At 35.4% G+C, this 26,472-nt stretch overlaps 1 protein-coding gene across 6 annotated transcripts in view; it reads left to right on the top strand.

Annotated features, from left to right (window-relative positions):
* LOC117334475 (leucine-rich repeat-containing protein 49-like) overlaps positions 1-26,472 on the top strand; it is a 129,064-nt gene that overhangs the window by 59,769 nt on the left and 42,823 nt on the right. For all 6 annotated transcript variants that reach the window (XM_033894122.1, XM_033894121.1, XM_033894120.1 and 3 more), the window contains one exon: positions 20,737-20,884. In XM_033894122.1, coding sequence (XP_033750013.1) covers positions 20,737-20,884 — 148 coding nt within the window. The remainder of the gene's footprint in view (positions 1-20,736; positions 20,885-26,472) is intronic.

Below are 26,472 nucleotides of genomic sequence, written 5' to 3'. Positions count from 1 at the left end.
GAATAAATCTTACAACACTCAGGGGATCCTATTAAAAAATTAAATTATCGAACACTGACTTTGTACTCTAGTCTGTGTTTCTTTTAAATATCTTTATTTAATCCTGAATGGATTTAATATTTAATTGATTGGAACATTTGAGAAATAGATCGCATTTGGGCCAATTTTAACCTTGACTGAGTAATAGTGGAGTTTAGTCTGAGCTGGAGCATTTAAGATCATTAAGGGTTTTTTGTCAAACCATTTACTCATGGACATTCAATACGTTCTTGGTTTCATTGTTATATTGAAGATTAAACTTTTATGTGTGTGTATGTTTGATTTTAATATAATGTGGCATTTGTTGATATAGATTAATTATAAAAACTCTGGATCAATAAAGTTCCCACTGGTTAAAGCTCTAGCATGTCTAGTGTGATTCACACAGCTAACCCAATGTACAGTCACTCTTCCTTGTTCCCGGTGTTATATAACACTTTATAGAAATTTAAAAAAAAGTATATATTTCAGATAATGATTATCATCAAGTCAGTAATTGTTATTTCATTATTTGTACTTATATTAGATGTGGTGCCAGTGAATTGCCGTGGCTTTAATAAAAATACGGTGAACATTTGATTGCCTCAGTTGAGCCAACAGATACAAGGGAGATAACTCTTTCAGGCATACCTGTCCAGGTCAGGAGCAACCCTGTATATGTAATATAATAACATGATAAGGTTTTACTGGACAAATGGTGGCAATACAGCAAGGTTTTACTGGACAAATGGTGGCAATACAGCAAGGTTTTACTGGACAAATGGTGGCAATACAGCAAGGTTTTACTGGACAAATGGTGGCAATACAGCAAGGTTTTACTGGACAAATGGTGGCAATACAGCAAGGTTTTACTGGACAAATGGTGGCAGTTTACTTATAGTTAACAAGCTAAAGGTTTTACTGGACAAATGGTGGCAGTATAACTTATAGTTAACAAGGTTTTACTGGACAAATGGTGGCAATACAGCAAGGTTTTACTGGACAAATGATGGCAGTATAACTTATAGTTAACACGGTTTTACTGGACAAATGGTGGCAGTATAACTTATAGTTAACACGGTTTTACTGGACAAATGGTGGCAGTATAACTTATAGTTAACAAGGTTTTACTGGACAAATGGTGGCAATACAGCAAGGTTTTACTGGACAAATGGTGGCAATACAGCAAGGTTTTACTGGACAAATGGTGGCAATACAGCAAGGTTTTACTGGACAAATGGTGGCAATACAGCATGGATTTACTGGACAAATGGTGGCAATACAGCAAGGTTTTACTGGACAAATGGTGGCAATACAGCAAGGTTTTACTGGACAAATGGTGGCAATACAGCAAGGTTTTACTGGACAAATGGTGGCAATACAGCAAGGTTTTACTGGACAAATGGTGGCAATACAGCAAGGTTTTACTGGACAAATGGTGGCAGTATAACTTATAGTTAACAAGGTTTTACTTGACAAATGGTGGCAATACAGCAAGGTTTTACTGGACAAATGGTGGCAGTATAACTTATAGTTAACAAGGTTTTACTGGACAAATGGTGGCAATACAGCAAGGTTTTACTGGACAAATGGTGGCAATACAGCAAGGTTTTACTGGACAAATGGTGGCAATACAGCAAGGTTTTACTGGACAAATGGTGGCAGTATAGCTTATAGTTAACAAGGTTTTACTGGACAAATGGTGGCAGTATAACTTATAGTTAACAAGGTTTTACTGGACAAATTGTGGCAGTATAACTTATAGTTAACAAGGTTTTACTGGACAAATTGTGGCAGTATAACTTATAGTTAGCAAGGTTTTACTGGACAAATGGTGGCAATACAGCAAGGTTTTACTTGACAAATTGTGGCAGTATAACTTATAGTTAACAAGGTTTTACTGGACAAATGGTGGCAGTATAACTTATAGTTAACAAGGTTTTACTGGACAAATGGTGGCAATACAGCAAGGTTTTACTGGACAAATGGTGGCAGTATAACTTATAGTTAACAAGGTTTTACTGGACAAATGGTGGCAATACAGCAAGGTTTTACTGGACAAATGGTGGCAGTTTACTTATAGTTAACAAGCTAAAGGTTTTACTGGACAAATGGTGGCAATACAGCAAGATTTTACTGGACAAATGGTGGCAGTATAACTTATAGTTAACAAGGTTTTACTGGACAAATTGTGGCAGTATAACTTATAGTTAACAAGGTTTTACTGGACAAATTGTGGCAGTATAACTTATAGTTAGCAAGGTTTTACTGGACAAATGGTGGCAATACAGCAAGGTTTTACTTGACAAATTGTGGCAGTATAACTTATAGTTAACAAGGTTTTACTGGACAAATGGTGGCAGTATAACTTATAGTTAACAAGGTTTTACTGGACAAATGGTGGCAATACAGCAAGGTTTTACTGGACAAATGGTGGCAGTATAACTTATAGTTAACAAGGTTTTACTGGACAAATGGTGGCAATACAGCAAGGTTTTACTGGACAAATGGTGGCAGTTTACTTATAGTTAACAAGCTAAAGGTTTTACTGGACAAATGGTGGCAATACAGCAAGGTTTTACTGGACAAATGGTGGCAGTATAACTTATAGTTAACAAGGTTTTACTGGACAAATGGTGGCAATACAGCAAGGTTTTACTGGACAAATGGTGGCAGTATAACTTACAGTTAACAAGGTTTTACTGGACAAATGGTGGCAATACAGCAAGGTTTTACTTGACAAATGGTAGCAGTTTACTTATAGTTAACAAGCTAAAGGTTTTACTGGACAAATGGTGGCAATACAGCAAGATTTTACTTGACAAATGGTAGCAATACAGCAAGGTTTTACTGGACAAATGGTGGCATTACAGCAAGGTTTTACTTGACAAATGGTGGCAATACAGCAAGGTTTTACTGGACAAATGGTGGCAATACAGCAAGGTTTTACTGGACAAATGGTGGCAATACAGCAAGGTTTTACTGGACAAATGGTGGCAATACAGCAAGGTTTTACTGGACAAATGGTGGCAATACAGCAAGGTTTTACTGGACAAATGGTGGCAATACAGCAAGGTTTTACTGGACAAATGGTGGCAGTATAACTTATAGTTAACAAGGTTTTACTGGACAAATTGTGGCAGTATAACTTATAGTTAACAAGGTTTTACTGGACAAATTGTGGCAGTATAACTTATAGTTAACAAGGTTTTACTGGACAAATGGTGGCAATACAGCAAGGTTTTACTGGACAAATGGTGGCAGTATAACTTATAGTTAACACGGTTTTACTGGACAAATGGTGGCAATACAGCAAGGTTTTACTTGACAAATGGTAGCAGTTTACTTATAGTTAACAAGCTAAAGGTTTTACTGGACAAATGGTGGCAATACAGCAAGATTTTACTTGACAAATGGTAGCAATACAGCAAGGTTTTACTGGACAAATGGTGGCATTACAGCAAGGTTTTACTTGACAAATGGTGGCAGTATAACTTACAGTTAACAAGGTTTTACTGGACAAATGGTGGCAATACAGCAAGGTTTTACTGGACAAATGGTGGCAATACAGCAAGGTTTTACTGGACAAATGGTGGCAATACAGCAAGGTTTTACTTGACAAATGGTGGCAGTATAACAAAGTTTTAACTTTTAAATAGTGGCAGTATAACAAGGTTTAACTGTATAATGGTGGCAGTATAACAAGGTTTAACTTTTTAATAGTGGCAGTATAACAAGGTTTAACTGTATAATGGTGGCAGTATAACAAGGTTTAACTGTACAAATGGTGGCAATATAACATGGTTTAACTTTTTAATAGTGGCAGTATAAATGGGTTTTTATGGACAGATTGTTTATAAAGGTAATGAAGTAAGCATTATAGACTCGAAATGTAATTATGATTCCATATTTATAATGCTTACCAGTACATTTTAAGATGTTAGTGACTTGGTGTATGATATCCTTGATGAATCAGTAATACTATAGGATCAGTTATGATACAAACTTGGATCTCTGATGAATACCACCATATGACCGCTGATTGTACTCGTATGCAGGGTATTGAACCTAATGTCATCATTTAATCGAGGATAGGATATTTGATATAACAGAAGGGTACAGGGGTCTTTTCTTAAACACAGACAGAATAGCACAAAGGGCACCTGTTTCATGGGCCAGAAGTCTATTTGACCTGAAATTCTGTCATTTAAATATTCTATATTGTTTAAAAGGCATATCATTAGAATCTTAATTGACCTTTTATTAATTAATTCATGATCAAGGATTAGTTTGGATTCCAGTTTTTTAACCTTGATAATAACGATTCCTGTGTTATGTGTTTATATGTTAAAGTCTTGCTGTCTACAAAAGACTTTACATATTTATCAAACATACAAACAGCCAGTACAGCTAAGATCGTTCAAACCTAGTTCACCGAAATGTTTGCCAAAATAGTTTGACATAATTTTTTGCTCTAGAATTTATTTAAAGTTAGTGTTATTAATTACCCTTTGTTCTGAGGAAAACAAAAAAAATGGACAAAATCGGTGAAAGAGCAGTTATCCAATGTTTACATAAAAAAGGTTTAACACATAAGGATATCCATAATGATATGGTAGCAACACTAGAGAAAGATGCCCCTTCATATGCTACAGTGAAAAGGTGGGTGGTGGAATTTAAGCACGGCCGACAGAGCCTTGAGGATGAGCCCCGTCCTGGAAGGCCTGTCAATGTTGCAACCACAAAAATGGCCAATAAAGTTCATGATATTGTTATGACTGACAGACGAGTCACAGAAAGATATATAGCCAGTAGAGCTGGCATTTAACAGGAAAGAGTACATTCTATTCTGACCAAGGATCTTGCAATGAGACAGCTTTCGGCCCAATGGGTGCCAAGACTTCTAACAGTTGATCAGAAGCACACCAGGCGCACATTATCGCATGCAAATCTTAACCTTTTTGAGGACAATCCTGTCAGCTTTCTTCAAGGATTTGTCACTATGGATGAAACATGGGTTCATCATTTTACCCCAGAGGCCAAACTACAATAGAAAAATGGAAGCTACCTGGCTCTCCCCCGCCAAAGAAGACAAATACTGTTATGGCCTCGGTTTTCTGGGATGCAGATGGTATTCTGCTGATAGATTATCTCCAAAAGGGACAAACAATCAATGGCACACACTATGCTTCACTTCTTAGACAGTTACAGGAAAATATTAAACTTGAGCGCTGTGGAAAGTTCACTAAAGGTGTGTTATTCCATCAGGACAATGATCCTGTTGTTGCTTTATATTGATTGAGGCTCGTCTCATTTTGGGATAATAATTCATATTTTTGGCTCTAAAACAAATCATGTCACTTTAGGATTTTACTAGTATAGGTGCTTAAGTTTTGGACCAGGAAAAGCTTTCTGGGATTCGTCATATATGACGTTGATATTCTAGTTTTGATTTGATGTCACAGAGTATCATGGTGTCATATTTTCAAAAAAAAAAATGGAAATACTTTTAATATAATTTGTTTAACATGTGAAAAAGTACAGAATAATGTTGATATAGAGGTAAGTATGCTATACCGTATATTCCACAAATAATTCCCTGCATATCCAAAAGTAAGCCCTCTTCATTTTTGCAGAATCCTCTAAATAAGTGGTTTACAAACAAGCCCTGCTCAGTCTTTAATACTAAACTTTTACACTAGGGGAGGGGGCTTATATACAGTACTAAACTTTTACACTAGGGATGTTAAACAAAATAGACCAAACCAATTACACTAGGGACGTTAAACAAAATAGACCAAACCAATTACACTAGGGACGTTAAACAAAATAGACCAAACCAATTACACTACGGACGTTAAACAAAATAGACCAAACCAATTACACTAGGGACGTTAAACAAAATAGACCAAACCAATTACACTACGGACGTTAAACAAAATAGACCAAACCAATTACACTAGGGACGTTAAACAAAATAGACCAAACCAATTACACTAGGGAAGATGGTTTATTTAAGGTTAAAAAAAGGACTAAACTTTTACACTAGGGAAGATGGTTTATTTAAGATTAAAAAAAGGACTAAACTTTTACACTTAGGGGAGGTGGCTTATATAAGGTTAAATACAGTTCTAAACTTTTGTACTAGGGATCAAGCTTAAAGGGTAATTTTTGAGGTTAAATATGGTACTAAACTTTTATGCCAGAGAAGGGGGCTAACTTCAGGTTAAATATTGTAACTATATGTATATAAAAGTTGATGATCATCGGTGGTGTGGTGGAACATCGTCATAAAGAACTCAAACTTACATCTTGAGAACTTCTAACAAGTGAAACTATTAATTTCATAGAGACCATTGGTGGATTACAGTATTGGGAGAAAACAAGTTGTAAATATTGTCTGTTAAATCCTTCAATCGTGAATATAAAACAAAAATGTTACCAAAATGACATTTTGATACCTTTAGCTTAATGGTGTCTACTGGAACAATATTGGTAGGTTTTAACATCAATCTTTCAAACTGTGTCATTTTTTTTTTATTTGTTTCAGATTGAAAATAGTATTTCTTGTTGACAGGTGTAATACGCAAATTGGACCCTTCGATTGTTTTATTGAATAAAGGCTCATAACACATAGATTATGGCATACTTGTAAAGAATCAGAATTGGCATTGACATTTCTGAATATATTTCTTTTTTTTTTTTTAATGCTAATAGATCGTATTAAACCATAAAGGATATATATATATATTTTGCGGAGCTGTACAACAAGGCTATGGTGTAAATAATCTTGCATGCTGTTGGTCACAGTCAATAGCTACAGTCCTATAAATGTCATAGGTTTATATACTTCATACCGCAGATATACAGTTTAATGTATTGATCTTTTATATCGGACTAAAAAACCCAGACATCTCAACTTTGAGGAGCATGATTAAGTTAAAGCTGATCGTCCCTCAAGGATTTCGCTTTGGAGACTTTTAAGTATTGTGGGTTGACAGCATGCAGGTGTAAATATACCACCAGGATTATTTATAACAGGATTCTCCTGTAGGATTGGATTACCACGATAATAACAAAGCTATTGTTTATGTCTGACAAGAAATTGGTCAATTTGTTAACCATTTCTGAACGAGATCTTTATTGAAGAATTTTGACAACTCAGCTTTCTAGGTGGGACTGTTAATTTATAAGTCTGACAATGGATTTAACAGATTCGTTTTGTTTCAAGATTGTCATTGCCTGTTTAAGTTGGCTAATTTGGAGATAAAAGAACCGTGAAGGCATACATTACACTGTCTCCAAGTTTTTATCTGGGAATTTAAACAAACTGGATGTACATTTCACATGACAGTTTTCAAGTTTTGTTGATGAACGTTTTCTGTTTTCAGAAAAGTGACCAACCTTAAAAATTCTGCAAGGATGACATATCAGTATGAAAGATTTTATCCCCATAAGGATAAACCATCTCAATGTGAGATGCAAGTGAAAACAGATTCTGTTTTTAGGAGCATACCACTTTTTGATCTTGATGGACACTTTCCAAACTGTGTATTGAAATTATGATGGTACCAGGCCATGTAGCTTTTGTCATTTCTAGAATGTTTTGTTTACTTTTTGGAATAAGTTAATTAATTGGACATGTACTGTATTTGTATTGGGTTATCTCCAATAATGCTTACAAATATTTGCTGGACATGTCTGTGAACAAAATTGACCAGTAAAATTTGTCAGGTCTGTAAATTAAGAACCAAACAAGAGAGGTCTGTATCTCATTGTGATGGGGCTTTTATTCTCTGTTAGAATTTTATCGGAAAACTATTTTGTCATTACAGTGCTTTGATGATCTCGCATACCTGTGTTAATTTTGTCAGCTTGATATTGTTTCAGAAAATTACTCAAGACGATTTCATTCATAGCCGGCTTAAAATCAAAATGTGTCATAAAACTGAATGAAATAATATTTTATAGATAATTTTTTGTAAAATTTTGGATCAGTCTATATCAGATCTATAATGGGATAAAAAGGTGTATAAAAACTGCCTTGCTTGACTTTCTCATTCATTGGTGCTATTCAATGATTTAACTAATGACATTTTAAAGCTCCAATAATGCGGGAGCCATTAGAAGGTTATTGATCCTGGTCACACATCTGTTTGAAATGGATAGGGTATTACATTAGGTGATCAGAGATAAAAGGATTTAGATGCTTCACTCCTTGGATATCTAATATGTAAGGGATATCTGGATTTCAACTTTAATTGTCCACAATTTGTGTTCATGATATAATTCCACGACCCTGTGTTCAAATTGACTAATGTTAACTCTGAAGTAATGGATCCTAAACATCTACCTAGTGGATTGGAAAAAAACAAGAAATATTTCCAACTTAAATTTCATCGCATTGCTGACATGTAAGTACAGAATTTGATAAATATTTGATATCTGTCTGTTCGCCTCTTTTAACTACCAATTCAATATGTTGTTATGAGAACATAGGGGACTGTAACACTGTGATGGTTCCCATCAGAAACTGTTCCTAACTTTCCATCATATTGTTAATCAGGGGTCAGTGATGTTGTGGCACCAAATCTCCAACTGAGGTGAAAGTTCCTGATTTGTTTTTTGTCTGATGGAACGGCTAATCACAGAAAACACAACTTTGTTCCTGCAAAAATAGCCGTACAATTAAACTTTATAAAGATCATGTTTAATGGTTCAAAGGTCAAGGACGAAATAATTTACTATGCCTAGAGAATCTTTGTCAACACTGTAGTGACTTCATTTTTAGGAGGTGAGGGGATTTCAGTGGGTATACAATGGACAGGTAAGAGGATTTCAGTGGGTATACAATGGACAGGTGAGGGGATTTCAGTGGGTATACAATGAGCAGGTGAGGGGATTACAGTAGGTATACAGTGAGCAGGTGAGGGGATTTCAGTGGGTATACAGTGATCAGGTGAGGGGATTTCAGTGGGTATACAATGGACAGGTGAGGGGATTTCAGTGGGTATACAATGGACAGGTGAGGGGATTTCAGTGGGTATACAATGAGCAGGTGAGGGGATTTCAGTGGGTATACAATGGACAGGGGAGGGGATTTCAGTAGGTATACAATGAGCAGGTGAGGGGATTTCAGTGGGTATACAATGGACAGGTGAGGGGATTTCAGTGGGTATACAATGGACAGGTGAGGGGATTTCAGTGGGTATACAATGAGTAGGTGAGGGGATTTCAGTAGGTATACAATGAGTAGGTGAGGGGATTTCAGTGGGTAAACAATGGACAGGTGAGGGGATTTCAGTGGGTATACAATGGACAGGTGAGGGGATTTCAGTGGGTATACAATGGACAGGTGAGGGGATTTCAGTGGGTATACAATGGACAGGTGAGGGGATTTCATTGGGTATACAATGGACAGGTGAGGGGATTTCAGTGGGTATACAATGAGTAGGTGGAGGGATTTCAGTGGGTATACAATGAGTAGGTGAGGGGATTTCAGTAGGTATACAATGAGTAGGTGAGGGGATTTCAGTAGGTATACAATGGACAGGTGAGGGGATTTCAGTGGGTATACAATGAGCAGGTGAGGGGATTTCAGTAGGTATACAATGAGTAGGTGAGGGGATTTCAGTGGGTATACAGTGAGCAGGTGAGGGGATTTCAGTGGGTATACAATGAGTAGGTGAGGGGATTTGAGTGGGTATACAGTGATCAGGTGAGGGGATTTCAGTAGGTATACAATGAGTAGGTGAGGGGATTTCAGTGGGTATACAATGAGCAGGTGAGGGGATTTCAGTAGGTATACAATGAGTAGGTGAGGGGATTTCAGTGGGTATACAATGAGCAGGTGAGGGGATTTCAGTGGGTATACAATGAGAAGGTGAGGGATTTCAGTTGGTATACAATGAGTAGGTGAGGGGATTTCAGTGGGTATACAATGAGCAGGTGAGGGGATTACAGTGGGTATACAATGAGCAGGTGAGGGGATTACAGTGGGTATACAATGAGCAGGTGAGGGGATTACAGTAGGTATACAATGGACAGGTGAGGGGATTTCAGTAGGTATACAATGAACAGGTGAGGGGATTTCAGTGGGTATACAATGAGAAGGTGAGGGGATTTCAGTAGGTATACAGTGAGCAGGTGAGAGGGATTTCAGTAGGTATACAGTGAGCAGGTGAGGGGATTTCAGTGGGTATACAGTGAGCAGGTGAGGGGATTTCAGTAGGTATACAATGAACAGGTGAGGGGATTTCAGTGGGTATACAGTGAGCAGGTGAGGGGATTTCAGTGGGTATACAGTGAGCAGGTGAGGGGATTTCAGTGGATATACAATGAGCAGGTTAGGGGATTACAGTGGGTATACAATGAGAAGGTGAGGGGATTTCAGTGGGTATACAGTGAGCAGGTGAGGGGATTTCAGTAGGTATACAATGAGCAGGTGAGGGGATTTCAGTAGGTATACAATGAGCAGGTGAGGGGATGTCAGTAGGTATACAATGAGCAGGTGTTGGGATTACAGTGAGTAAACAATGAGAAGGTGAGGGGATTTCAGTGGGTATACATTGAGCAGGTGAGGGGATTTCAGTGGGTATACAATGGACAGGTGAGGGGATTTCAGTTGGTATACAATGGACAGGTGAGGGGATTTCAGTTGGTATACAGTGATCAGGTGAGGGGATTTCAGTGGGTATACAATGAGCAGGTGAGGGGATTTCAGTGAGTATACAGTGAGCAGGTGAGGGGATTTCAGTAGGTATACAATGGACAGGTGAGGGGATTTCAGTGGGTATACAATGAGCAGGTGAGGGGATTTCAGTGGGTATACAATGAGCAGGTGAGGGTATTTCAGTGGGTATACAATGAGCAGGTGAGGGGATTTCAGTGAGTATACAGTGAGCAGGTGAGGGGATTTCAGTAGGTATACAATGGACAGGTGAGGGGATTTCAGTAGGTATACAATGGACAGGTGAGGGGATTTCAGTAGGTATACAATGAGCAGGTGAGGGGATTTCAGTAGGTATACAATGAGCAGGTGAGGGGATTACAGTGGGTAGACAAAGAGCAGGTGAGGGTATTTCAGAGGGTATACAATGAGAAGGTGAGGGGATTTCAGTGGGTATACAATGGACAGGTGAGGGGATTTCAGTAGGTATACAATGATTAGGTGAGGGGATTTCAGTAGGTATACAATGAGAAGGTGAGGGGATTTCTATCCCTTTGGATGCTTAGTTGATTTTGACAGCATTACATAATTTTTCTATCTCTCACACTTCCATACCATTCCAACAAGAGTGATTAGTACGATGTATTGATATATCTACCCTCTGTTCTACATTGTATTGATATATCTACCCTCTGTTCTACATTGTATTGATATATCTACCCTCTGTTCTACATTGTATTGATATATCTACCCTCTGTTCTACATTGTATTGATATATCTACCCTCTGTGCTATAGCTCCTCCTCCTTATGCCTCTGTCAGAGATTACAACAATAAACCTGTTTGTTTATCTGACTAGCTCCAGGTGACCTAAGAACAATAACATCAATATGTAGGCTGAAAAATGATTCAAGATTGTTTTGGAATGAAAAGAAGTTTTTATATGCATCAACAACGTTGAAAAGTGAAAGCAAGCAAGTTGATCCATGGGCTAGATAAACATTAGTATACAATGACTAGGATATTGTGTCTTGGTGAATGAATTTCTATGAGTAATTTAATTAGACTGCATGTTTGATTACATCATTTTCACATTGAAACTGTCAGACTATTGGAGAATTTTTTTTTTTTTTCGTAGATTTTTAAGAATTTGAGTAAACAGTTTGCATGCGTTTATTGGTTTTATTTTGTTGTACAGAAAAGATAAAATCGTTAATATATTGACTTTTGTGTGTAGATTTTATGTTCCCCCTACTCAACATGAATAGACTAGTCCAGATTAATGGAATGGCTGTTCCATTAAAAGAAAATAGTGGGATGAGATAGTAAATGGGGAAATTTAATGTGTTTGGAATCATAAGAATTTTAGCCTTGTGGTTAGCTTGCTGGGTGTGGAAGTAGATATTTACTCAGTATGATTTATTGACATTTTCTATAATCCAGTAGATTATCAAAGTTAAGGCAGTATTGATTATGATATCTTATCAACTGACAATCTTAATATTAGATAAACATTAGAAATAATATCAACACCAAATTAAGGATTGTTAGTTTGATAAAAACCATAAAATCACTTTACTTTCATTTTTAAAAAATAAGCAAGTATGTGTATTTATATTACAATGAGATTGTCAATTGTCTTCATTCAGAAAAAAAATCATAGTACAATTTCGAAGAGATTTATTACTGCCTTAACAAAACAAATGGTATATTAGCAACTTTAGACATTTTATTACTGTAATCAATATTATAGCACCTACATTCTCAGAATGATGGTCACCATTTAGCTGTTATTAAACAAGAATAACTAGGGTTATCAAATTTATAGCTATTGTCCCTTTGTAACCTTTTAAATTTACAAATTGGACCCCGATTATAAAGCTATATTTAACAAACTTTGACCAAACAAAACAACATTTATACATCATAGGGGCTCATTGTAAATATAAATTAGTAGATATGAAACAGTTTTCACTCGTCCTGTCGTATCCATTTTGCTGTTCCTCGGATATGGCGATTGTGTCTGTTGTGTGTCTCCCAGATATGATGTTATTGTTTAGGTATTTTTGTCTTATATCTTCCTGTGCTATCTCTTATATATAATGTATTTGTGTACAGAAATGTACTGGATATAAGAAGCGTGGATTAAGAAAGGAAAGTTTTATATAAGAAGGGACATATGTATCTAACCTATACATGTCGAGATACATTGAGTATCATTTTAGCTGTTTAACCAGAAGTTGAAGGGACTGAGTTGACCTAACTTCAAGGTAAATTTTACACCTGTTAATTATAAGGTAAGATATCAATGTTCTTAAATCTCGGGTAAAGAGGAGAATATTTCATCCTATAGATTGTAAAATTTGTTCTGTTCGTTCATCACGATTTCATTTGGCTTTATGTTTATATTTTGGTCTTTTCCTTGATCAATGAAGTATATCATGAATTTTTACATTGTGTTCATTTCAACTTTCAAATTCACTTTGTAGAGTAAAATAACAAAAAAAGTTTAATGATTCAAAATTTTGGATATATTATGAACTGAATGTTATTGGGGGCCAGTGTTTTGGGTTAGGCTTTGTATTAAAGTCCATTTCTCAGCCAATGACAGTTCTGCATTGGGGACTTCGGTTATTTATTTATTTATTTATTTATCTACATTGAGGTTCTCAGAGTTGGGTTAATCATATAATTATGTTTCTCAAATATGCTTTAGTTTTAACCTAGATCTGAATTCATCAGTAGTACTACTGCTTGTGACACAGGTGAAATGATTGTATTTCTGTATGATAATAGATGGAAGTATTTAAGAGATTTTGATGTACAGAATGTACATTGAAGACAGATTGATCTGTGTTGAATACTCAGTAAAAGATTCCTCATTTCATTTCTCAAGCACACATAATTTGAATTCAGATTCAATGAAAAGTCAGGACAGTCATTAATTCATCTAAATTGAAAAAAAAAAATTCAAACTTTAAATTTTGAACTTTTTGATGATAAATATTCATATCTCAAAGTAATTTTCCATGTTTTTATCATGGTTCTGACGTCCATTAATTGGTAGATTAAAAGTATGCACTTCAATCTCTGTAATTCATGTGATAAGATTGATAGGTTAATATCAGGGCTATGAAGAGAGGTTATTATAATTTCATATGAACCTCATAAAAGTATGATAAGTGCCATTTGGAATTCTTTACTTTCAAAATATTTAATGTTTATCTCATTTACTTACCTTCTTTTCAAACTGAAATATATTGGATCGCTGTAAGTACACATCATATATAATGGTGTACAGCGACGATTACAACGCCAAGAATGATGGGTTTTTTGTTGGAAAATCATTATGCACTGTGTATAGGATTTTTGAAGTAATTTACCAGCCTTCCAAATGTACTCGGTCTATTTTTTAGGTAAAAATGAAATGTATGTAGAGGTAACTGTATGGTTGAATGTAATTAAGTTAATGATTTATAATACATTAAATTCATAATAAACACATGATTAGTTTAGAATTTCATTATGATATTTAAACTACCGGTACTTTAATAATGTTAGGACATATTTTTGAAATAGCTTTTACATTCTGAAGTTAAATTGACATGCATTGCGGCTTTTAAGGAAATGTGCAAATCATAGATAGTGAAGGGACTATTGGGTAAATTTAACTACCAAGAAACAAATTGCAACTTTAGCTGCAAAGAGTATTAATGGATGTCAGGCCACACATTCTCTCTTACTTTATAAGATGGACTTTAACACTGCTATTGAAAGACCTGTATAATGTTTGTCCAGACTATTGTAAACAGCCAAATGTACTGTGTCAATGTGGGGACTAAAACCAGAATTTAGAGTGTGTCTCTACTGGTGTAGGGACTAAAACCAGACACTTTGTGTCTCTACTGGTGTAGGGGACTAAAACCAGACACTTTGTGTCTCTACTGGTGTAGGGACTAAAACCAGACACTTTGTGTCTCTACTGGTGTGGGGACTAAAACCCAGACACTTTGTGTCTCTACTGGTGTGGGGACTAAAAACCAGACACTTTGTGTCTCTACTGGTGTGGGACTAAAAACCAGACACTTTGTGTCTCTACTGGTTTGAGGACTAAAACCAGACACTTTGTGTCTCTACTGGTTGTGGGGACTAAAACAGATACTTGTGTCTCTACTGGGTGTGGGGACTAAAACCAGGACACTTTGTGTCTCTACTGGCTGTGGGGACTAAAACCAGACACTGTGTTGTCTCTACTGGTGTGGGACTAAAACCAGACACTTTGTGTCTGTACTGGTGTGGGGACTAAAACCAGATACTTTGTGTCTCTACTGGTGTGGGGACTAAAACCAGACACTTTGTGTCTCTACTGGTGTGGGGACTAAAACCAGACACTTTGTGTCTCTACTGGCGTGGGACTAAAACCAGACACTTTGTGTCTCTACTGGTGTGGGGACTAAAACCAGATACTTTGTGTCTCTACTGGTATGGGGACTAAAACCAGACACTTTGTGTCTCTACTGGTGTGGGGACTAAAACCAGATACTTTGTGTCTCTACTGGTGTGGGGACTAAAACCAGACACTTTGTGTCTCTACTGGTGTGGGGACTAAAACCAGATACTTTGTGTCTCTACTGGTGTGGGGACTAAAATCAGACACTTTGTGTCTCTACTGGTGTGGGGACTAAAACCAGACACTTTGTGTCTCTACTGGTGTGGGGACTAAAACCAGACACTTTGTGTCTCTACTGGCGTGGGGACTAAAACCAGACACTTTGTGTCTCTACTGGCGTGGGGACTAAAACCAGACACTTTGTGTCTCTACTGGCGGGGGGACTAAAACCAGACACTTTGTGTCTCTACTGGCGTGGGGACTAAAACCAGACACTTTGTGTCTCTACTGGCGTGGGGACTAAAACCAGAATTTAGAGTGTGTCTCTACTGGTGTGGGGACTAAAACCAGACACTTTGTGTCTCTACTGGACACTTGTCATCTGTAGTGTCAACAACTCTGCGGGTCACCTGCCGCGTGTCGACTATTTACTTAAATAGAAATTCTTAATAAAAACAAGATGGACTTTTTAAATATACTCGTGATAAAACGCGAGATCATAGACAGTTAATCAGAGTTCGACTTGAAACTTGGAAAAAGTTGAAGTGGAAAATCGTTTAGGAAAGTGATCTAGAAGCTTAAAATAGTTTAAAGATATATTTTTAAACTTTTCGAGTGTATCAAGGATATCTGAATGGGGCTGTCAGATAAGACCGATGAAATACCAGCAAGTATGACAGTAGTTGTGAATAGGATCTTTATGTTGATTGAAGTGAAGGTTGAAACTCTCCATATTATTTACTGAAAGGGTGATTGAAAAGTTTTATCGTTGGACATTCGTAATTAATCCAGCGTGAGAGTATTGAGGACAACAGTTTACAGGGATATTAACCTTCCACTAGAGAAAGACTCCATGACAGGGATATTAACCTTCCACTAGGGAAAGACTCCATGACAATCAGCACGGGTGTCTAGCTGTTCTCCATTGATTTTGACACTGAATTGGATGTTGTGGTCACTTGAATTGGATGTTGTGGTCACTTGAATTGGATGTTGTGGTCATTTTTGATTCCCTCTAATTTATCTGTGACCACCAGCCTTTGGATATAATAATTGATGTGTCAAGTTCTTGGATAAAATGTGTTGAAATCTGTTTATATTTCTCTTTGGATACAAATTGTTTTTGTGCTCTTCATAAGACTTACAGACATCAATTATAAGGTGTTTGGATCAATGTAATTGATGTGAATTGCTTCATTGGCAACAGAAGGCGGAAGTTCTAAACAAAATTGTGGATGTCATGCCTTCTTATTTGTTTTTGTGAAATTGAAAACTTGAAAGAATTTTTTTTTTTTTTGATTCGGAGCTTGTAACACCTTCTGGAAGTTATGGTGAAATAATGGGCGTCAGTTGTTTTTCATAATTGTTACAAATTATGTGATTTTCTCGAGATCATTTAAGTAAAACAGCTAGAATTATCACACGCACTACAGGGCGTGTTATAGATGTCACCTTGGACTAGCAGGAAGGAGACGCACAAGGAAACATTTCATTAAATTTGTAATGTGTTCTTCTTTTAAAACATTCAAAGCCAACATAAGAAGTTTTCAGACAGATCTTATTCATAAAACAAGTGCCCCTCTGTCAAGTTGCTCAGTCACGGAGGATTTACATGTCCAACAATGTTTGAGGGGGATCAAGGAAAACTGTCGAGGAACTTGATAACATGACATCACGGATCGAAATGTGCTTTTAAAATCCTGTATAAAATATTTAAAACGATGTATTTCAGACTGATTTTATTTAAGCCAGTCCACCAGGTAAATTAATCACTGGCGAGGTACAACTTTCTGTTTAACATTTGATCAGTGGATTAAGTGACGGTGTCTGATGATTTTTTTTACACGAAAAGGAATATTGTGACACTGCACATTCATCCAACCTTTAATCTTCAACATTTAATCAGTATTGGAGAACATGAAACCAGTGCTACAACTTCAGAAAACTTTGAATCTTTGAAAAATACAGCATATCTTTCTATCTGTGGAAAATAGTCAGTTGGATGGTGGATATATATCTATGTATTGACTTGGAAAGTGACAGATCGATCGCCTGTCATTATAACCACCGCCGAGTATGACATCATTGTGTGGAATTAAGTAATCTTTCAGTGATAAGACTCTGACTTAAACATTTGTACAAATAATCTTGAAGCAAATTTAAACACTTCAAAATAAGAGGAAATATGTCTGATTGTAATTCACATACAATGTACAACATTTTGCCTGTTAATTCTGCCGTTTGAGGGAAATGCATATATTACGTGTATAGGATTACGTTCCTGACTTGAAAATGCTAAGTGAATTTATCAACATGTACCATTCAATTAAGATATGGAGATATGTTAGATGGTATTGAGATACACAACTAGACCTTTCAGAAAAACAGTGTTTCAAAAGGTTGTATTCTAAATAGGAGCTCTTGCTGAAGGCATGCTGCAGAGAAAAACGTTTTCATAAATTTTTTAACATTTTATTTGTAGAATATTCATAGACAAGCGTGAATAATGGGATTTCTAGTGTCCTTTTTACTATCAAACAGCATAATGTTTCACCTCTTTGGAGTGGGTTCAAGTGTGTTTTATATATACAGTTGAAATTTTGATGTGAATAATTTTATGATAAAACATCAACATAAGATCACTGTTTTGTGTGACATCGGAGCAGACGGCCAACACTGTTGAAAGGTTTTCTGAAAACAACTTTCAAGTCAAATTTTTTTTTACGAATTTGCTTGAATTTTTTTACACTGATTTTGACCATATCTACTGGACAACAAAACCAGCATATTGGAGCCATACAATGTATCGATAGCAGCAACTCCAAACTGTTTTATTGTACATAATGACACAGTTTTAGAGAATTTGACAATGTTTTGAGTGTCAGAATATCTGTAGCATTTCCTTGTACTGGACTTATAATAAAGGAGAATTATGTGGCACTACAGAAAATATCGCCACAGACTAAAGGACTGTCGCTCCTCCGAATAGTAAGTTACTGGGAATGTACATTTTTCACGGTAAATCTATTTTACCAATTTCCGCATTGATAGACTTTAAGTGGATTCTGATTGCAGTAATATTAGGTCTTGTATATTGTGTTCTATGACAAGTCCTGTGGGTGGGTGTTAATTGTAGTTTTCGATGACATGTCCTGTGGGTGGGTGTTAATTGTAGTTTTCTATGACATGTCCTGTGGATGGGTGTTAATTGTAGTTTTCTATGACAAGTCCTGTGGTTGGGTGTTAATTGTAGTTTCTGTATATTGTTTTCTATGACAAGTCCTGTGGGTGGGTGTTAATTGTAGTTTTCTATGACATGTCCTGTGGGTGGGTGTTAATTGTAGTTTCTGTATATTGTTTTCTATGACAAGTCCTGTGGGTGGGTGTTAATTGTAGTTTTCTATGACAAGTCCTGTGGGTGGGTGTTAATTGTAGTTTCTGTATATTGTTTTCTATGACAAGTCCTGTGGGTGGGTGTTAATTGTAGTTTTCTATGACATGTCCTGTGGGTGGGTGTTAATTGTAGTTTCTGTATATTGTTTTCTATGACAAGTCCTGTGGGTGGGTGTTAATTGTAGTTTTCTATGACAAGTCCTGTGGGTGGGTGTTAATTGTAGTTTCTGTATGTTGTTTTCTATGACAAGTCCTTTTGGTGGGTGTTAATTGTAGTTTTCTATGATAAGTCCTGTGGGTGGGTGTTAATTGTAGTTTCTGTATATTGTTTTCTATGACATGTCCTGTGGGTGGGTGTTAATTGTAGTTTCTGTATATTGTTTTCTATGACAAGTCCTGTGGGTGGGTGTTAATTGTAGTTTTCTATGACAAGTCCTGTGGATGGGTGTTAATTGTAGTTTTCTGACAAGTCCTGTGGGTGGGTGTTAATTGTAGTTTTCTGACAAGTCCTGTGGGTGGGTGTTAATTGTAGTTTTCTATGACAAGTCCTGTGGATGGGTGTTAATTGTAGTTTTCTATGATAAGTCCTGTGGGTGGGTGTTAATTGTAGTTTTCTATGACATGTCCTGTGGATGGGTGTTAATTGTAGTTTTCTATGATAAGTCCTGTGGGTGGGTGTTAATTGTAGTTTTCTGACAAGTCCTGTGGGTGGGTGTTAATTGAAGTTTCTGTATATTGTTTTCTATGACAAGTCCTGTGGGTGGGTGTTAATTGTAGTTTCTGTATATTGTTTTCTATGACAAGTCCTGTGGGTGGGTGTTAATTGTAGTTTCTGTATATTGTTTTCTATGACAAGTCCTGTGGTTGGGTGTTAATTGTAGTTTCTGTATATTGTTTTCTATGACAAGTCCTGTGGGTGGGTGTTAATTGTAGTTTTCTATGACAAGTCCTGTGGGTGGGTGTTAATTATAGTTTTCTATGACAAGTCCTGTGGGTGGGTGTTAATTGTAGTTTCTGTATATTGTTTTCTATCACAAGTCCTGTGGATGGGTGTTAATTGTAGTTTTCTATGACATGTCCTGTGGGTGGGTGTTAATTGTAGTTTTCTATGACAAGTCCTGTGGGTGGGTGTTAATTGTAGTTTTCTATGACAAGTCCTGTGAGTGGGTGTTAATTGTAGTTTCTGTATATTGTTTTCTATGACAAGTCCTGTGGGTGGGTGTTAATTGTAGTTTCTGTATATTGTTTTCTGTGACAAGTTCTGTGGGTGGGTGTTAATTGTAGTTTTCTATGACAAGTCCTGTGGGTGGGTGTTAATTGTAGTTTTCTATGACAAGTCCTGTGGATGGGTGTTAATTGTAGTTTTCTATGACATGTCCTGTGGATGGGTGTTAATTGTAGTTTTCTGACAAGTCCTGTGGGTGGGTGTTAATTGTAGTTTCTGTATATTGTTTTCTATGACATGTCCTGTGGGTGGGTGTTAATTGTAGTTTTCGATGACATGTCCTGTGGGTGGGTGTTAATTGTAGTTTTCTATGACATGTCCTGTGGGTGGGTGTTAATTGTAGTTTTCTATGACAAGTCCTGTGGGTGGGTGTTAATTGTAGTTTCTGTATATTGTTTTCTATGACAAGTCCTGTGGGTGGGTGTTAATTGTAGTTTTCTATGATAAGTCCTGTGGTTGGGTGTTAATTGTAGTTTCTGTATATTGTTTTCTATGACAAGTCCTGCTCTAAAATATTAAATGGTGATACCATGAAGTTTGTGTTTATAAAATCTGATTTCTGATGTACTGTAAAAAAACCAAACAAAAAAAACAACAATGTGCTTGATAATTTCTAATTTTAGCTCATGTGGGTTTGTCATATAAGCCACTTTTGAAAACCTTGTTTTTGTAGATATTTCCAAATCAATTTTCTTGAATGAACTTTTCATCTTGGTCATTCTGTTTTGTTCTGTTACAAATTGTTAATCTCTGGTTGGCTCAGTTAGTTAAGATGTTCTGTTACATAATTCAGGAATATAACCACTATATATTCTGTTTACAGTTTCGAGGATATTGCCTGTCTTGGGGACTCCAACAGCCTGTCTGAAATCACTCTGGATGGCAACCCTATCACCCAGGAACAGTACTACAAACAGATTGTCCTCCGACACATGCAGCAGCTCAAACAGCTGGACATGAAGCGAGTCACGGTCAGTCAAATGTTTTACATTTCTATTTAAATCGATTTTACCCAAATCAGGGACCAAATATTTAGGACTTAATTGTGCTTGAAATATATTTTGTAGAAATCTGAATTGTTAAAATCACAGATAGCTAGTATATGATCTTAAATCTGACACAGGTTACATGTATGAAAGGAAAGTACATTGTGAGGGGAGATAATAGATATAATGTGTAATATTAGGTAGCTTATACCTTATACCGGTTAGTCCAACACATATTACAGATATAATGTGTAATATTAGGTAGCTTATACCTTATACCGGTTAGTCCAACACATGATACAGATATAATGTGTAATATTAGGTAGCTTATACCTTATACCGGTTAGTCCAACACATGATACAGATATAATGTGTAATATTAGGTAACTTATACCTTATACCGGTTAGTCCAACACATATTACAGATATAATGTGTAATATTAGGTAACTTATACCTTATACCGGTTAGTCCAACACATATTACAGATATAATGTGTAATATTAGGTAGCTTATACCTTATACCGGTTAGTCCGACACCTGATACAGATATAATGTGTAATATTAGGTAATTTATACCTTATACCGGTTAGTCCAACACATATTACAGATATAATGTGTAATATTAGGTAACTTATACCTTATACCGGTTAGTCCAACACATATTACAGATATAATGTGTAATATTAGGTAGCTTATACCTTATACCGGTTAGTCCGACACCTGATACAGATATAATGTGTAATATTAGGTAACTTATACCTTATACCGGTTAGTCCAACACATATTACAGATATAATGTGTAATATTAGGTAGCTTATACCTTATACCGGTTAGTCCAACACATGATACAGATATAAAGTGTAATATTAGGTAACTTATACCTTATACCGGTTAGTCCAACACCTGATACAGATATAATGTGTAATATTAGGTAACTTATACCGGTTAGTCCAACACCTGATACAGATATAATGTGTAATATTAGGTAACTTATACCTTATACCGGTTAGTCCAACACCTGATACAGATATAATGTGTAATATTAGGTAACTTATACCGGTTAGTCCAACACCTGATACAGATATAATGTGTTATATTAGGTAACTTATACCTTATACCGGTTAGTCCAACACCTGATACAGATATAATGTGTAATATTAGGTAGCTTATACCTTATACCGGTTAGTCCAACACATATTACAGATATAATGTGTAATATTAGATAACTTATACCTTATACCGGTTAGTCCAACACATATTACAGATATAATGTGTAATATTAGGTAACTTATACCTTATACCGGTTAGTCCAACACATATTACAGATATAATGTGTAATATTAGGTAACTTATACCTTATACCGGTTAGTCCAACACATATTACAGATATAATGTGTTATATTAGGTAACTTATACCTTATACCGGTTAGTCCAACACATATTACAGATATAATGTGTAATATTAGGTAGCTTATACCTTATACCGGTTAGTCCAACACATGATACAGATATAATGTGTAATATTAGGTAACTTATACCTTATACCGGTTAGTCCAACACATGATACAGATATAATGTGTAATATTAGGTAACTTATACCTTATACCGGTTAGTCCAACACATGATACAGATATAATGTGTAATATTAGGTAACTTATACCTTATACCGGTTAGTCCAACACATGATACAGATATAATGTGTAATATTAGGTAACTTATACCTTATACCGGTTAGTCCAACACATGATACAGATATAATGTGTAATATTAGGTAGCTTATACCTTATACCGGTTAGTCCAACACATGATACAGATATAATGTGTAATATTAGGTAACTTATACCTTATACCGGTTAGTCCAACACATATTACAGATATAATGTGTAATATTAGGTAACTTATACCTTATACCAGTTAGTCCAACACATATTATAGATATAATGTGTAATATTAGGTAGCTTATACCTTATACCGGTTAGTCCAACACATATTATAGATATAATGTGTAATATTAGGTAACTTATACCTTATACCGGTTAGTCCAACACATGATACAGATATAATGTGTAATATTAGGTAACTTATACCTTATACCGGTTAGTCCGACACATGATACAGATATAATGTGTAATATTAGGTAACTTATACCTTATACCGGTTAGTCCAACACATGATACAGATATAATGTGTAATATTAGGTAGCTTATACCTTATACCGGTTAGTCCAACACATATTACTGATATAATGTGTAATATTAGGTAACTTATACCGTATACCGGTTAGTCCAACACATGATACAGATATAATGTGTAATATTAGGTAGCTTATACCTTATACCGGTTAGTCCAACACATGATACAGATATAATGTGTTATATTAGGTAACTTATACCTTATACCGGTTAGTCCAACACATGATACAGATATAATGTGTAATATTAGGTAGCTTATACCTTATACCGGTTAGTCCAACACATATTACAGATATAATGTGTAATATTAGGTAGCTTATACCTTATACCGGTTAGTCCAACACATATTACAGATATAATGTGTGATATTAGGTAACTTATACCTTTTACCGGTTAGTCCAACACATGATACAGATATAATGTGTAATATTAGGTAACTTATACTGGTTAGTCCAACACATATTACAGATATAATGTGTAATATTAGGTAGCTTATACCTTATACCGGTTAGTCCAACACATGATACAGATATAATGTGTAATATTAGGTAACTTATACCTTATACCGGTTAGTCCAACACATATTATAGATATAATGTGTAATATTAGGTAGCTTATACCTTATACCGGTTAGTCCAACACATGATACAGATATAATGTGTAATATTAGGTAACTTATACCTTATACCGGTTAGTCCAACACATGATACAGATATAATGTGTTATATTAGGTAACTTATACCTTATACCGGTTAGTCCAACACATGATACAGATATAATGTGTAATATTAGGTAACTTATACCTTATACCGGTTAGTCCAACACATATTACAGATATGGTGTGTAATATTAGGTAGCTTATACCGTATACCGGTTAGTCCAACACATATTACAGATATAATGTATAATATTAGGTAACTTATACCTTATACCGGTTAGTCCAACACATGATACAGATATAATGTGTAATATTAGGTAGCTTATACCTTATACCGGTTAGTCCAACACATATTACAGATATAATGTATAATATTAGGTAACTTATACCTTATACCGGTTAGTCCAACACATGATACAGATATAATGTGTAATATTAGGTAACTTATACCTTATACCGGTTAGTCCAACACATGATACAGATATAATGTGTTATATTAGGTAACTTATACCGTATACCGGTTAGTCCAACACATGATACAGATATAATGTGTAATATTAGGTAACTTATACCTTATACCGGTTAGTCCAACACATATAACAGATATAATGTGTAATATTAGGTAGCTTATACCTTATACCGGTTAGTCCAACACATATTATAGATATAATGTGTAATATTAGGTAACTTATACCGGTTAGTCCAACACATATTACAGATATAATGTGTAATATTAGGTAACTTATACCGGTTAGTCCAACACATATTACAGATATAATGTGTAATATTAGGTAACTTATACCTTATACCGGTTAGTCCAACACATATTACAGATATAATGTGTTATATTAGGTAACTTATACCTTATACCGGTTAGTCCAACACATGATACAGATATAATGTGTAATATTAGGTAACTTATACCTTATACCGGTTAGTCCAACACATATTACAGATATAATGTGTAATATTAGGTAACTTATACCTTATACCGGTTAGTCCAACACATGATACAGATATAATGTGTTATATTAGGTAACTTATACCTTATACCGGTTAGTCCAACACCTGATACAGATATAATGTGTAATATTAGGTAACTTATACCTTATACCGGTTAGTCCAACACATGATACAGATATAATGTGTAATATTAGGTAACTTATACCTTATACCGGTTAGTCCAACACATATTATAGATATAATGTGTAATATTAGGTAACTTATACCGGTTAGTCCAACACATATTACCGATATAATGTGTAATATTAGGTAACTTATACCTTATACCGGTTAGTCCAACACATGATACAGATATAATGTGTTATATTAGGTAGCTTATACCTTATACCGGTTAGTCCAACACATATTATAGATATAATGTGTAATATTAGGTAACTTATACCTTATACCGGTTAGTCCAACACATGATACAGATATAATGTGTAATATTAGGTAACTTATACCTTATACCGGTTAGTCCAACACATGATACAGATATAAAGTGTAATATTAGGTAACTTATACCTTATACCAGTTAGTCCAACACATGATACAGATATAATGTGTAATATTAGGTAACTTATACCTTATACCGGTTAGTCCAACACATGATACAGATATGGTGTGTAATATTAGGTAGCTTATACCTTATACCGGTTAGTCCAACACATGATACAGATATAATGTGTTATATTAGGTAACTTATACCTTATACCGGTTAGTCCAACACATGATACAGATATAATGTGTAATATTAGGTAACTTATACCTTATACCGGTTAGTCCAACACATGATACAGATATAATGTGTAATATTAGGTAGCTTATACCTTATACCGGTTAGTCCAACACATATTATAGATATAATGTGTAATATTAGGTAACTTATACCTTATACCGGTTAGTCCAACACATGATACAGATATAATGTGTAATATTAGGTAACTTATACCTCATACCGGTTAGTCCAACACATATTATAGATATAGTGTGTTATATTAGGTAACTTATACCTTATACCGGTTAGTCCAACACATATTATAGATATAATGTGTAATATTAGGTAACTTATACCTTATACCGGTTAGTCCAACACATGATACAGATATAATGTGTAATATTAGGTAACTTATACCTTATACCGGTTAGTCCAACACATATTATAGATATAATGTGTAATATTAGGTAACTTATACCTTATACCGGTTAGTCCAACACATGATACAGATATAATGTGTAATATTAGGTAACTTATACCTTATACCGGTTAGTCCAACACATGATACAGATATAATGTGTAATATTAGGTAACTTATACCTTATACCGGTTAGTCCAACACATATTATAGATATAGTGTGTTATATTAGGTAACTTATACCTTATACCGGTTAGTCCAACACATGATACAGATATAATGTGTAATATTAGGTAGCTTATACCTTATACCGGTTAGTCCAACACATGATACAGATATAATGTGTAATATTAGGTAGCTTATACCTTATACCGGTTAGTCCAACACATGATACAGATATAATGTGTAATATTAGGTAGCTTATACCTTATACTGGTTAGTCCAACACATGATACAGATATAATGTGTAATATTAGGTAACTTATACCTCATACCGGTTAGTCCAACACATGATACAGATATAATGTGTAATATTAGGTAACTTATACCTTATACCGGTTAGTCCAACACATGATACAGATATA

Source organism: Pecten maximus, chromosome 9, assembly GCF_902652985.1.
Source record: "Pecten maximus chromosome 9, xPecMax1.1, whole genome shotgun sequence".
NCBI lineage: Eukaryota > Metazoa > Mollusca > Bivalvia > Pectinida > Pectinidae > Pecten > Pecten maximus.
The sequence above is the reverse complement of the archived record's forward strand: the minus strand, read 5'-3'. Positions and strand labels throughout refer to the sequence as shown.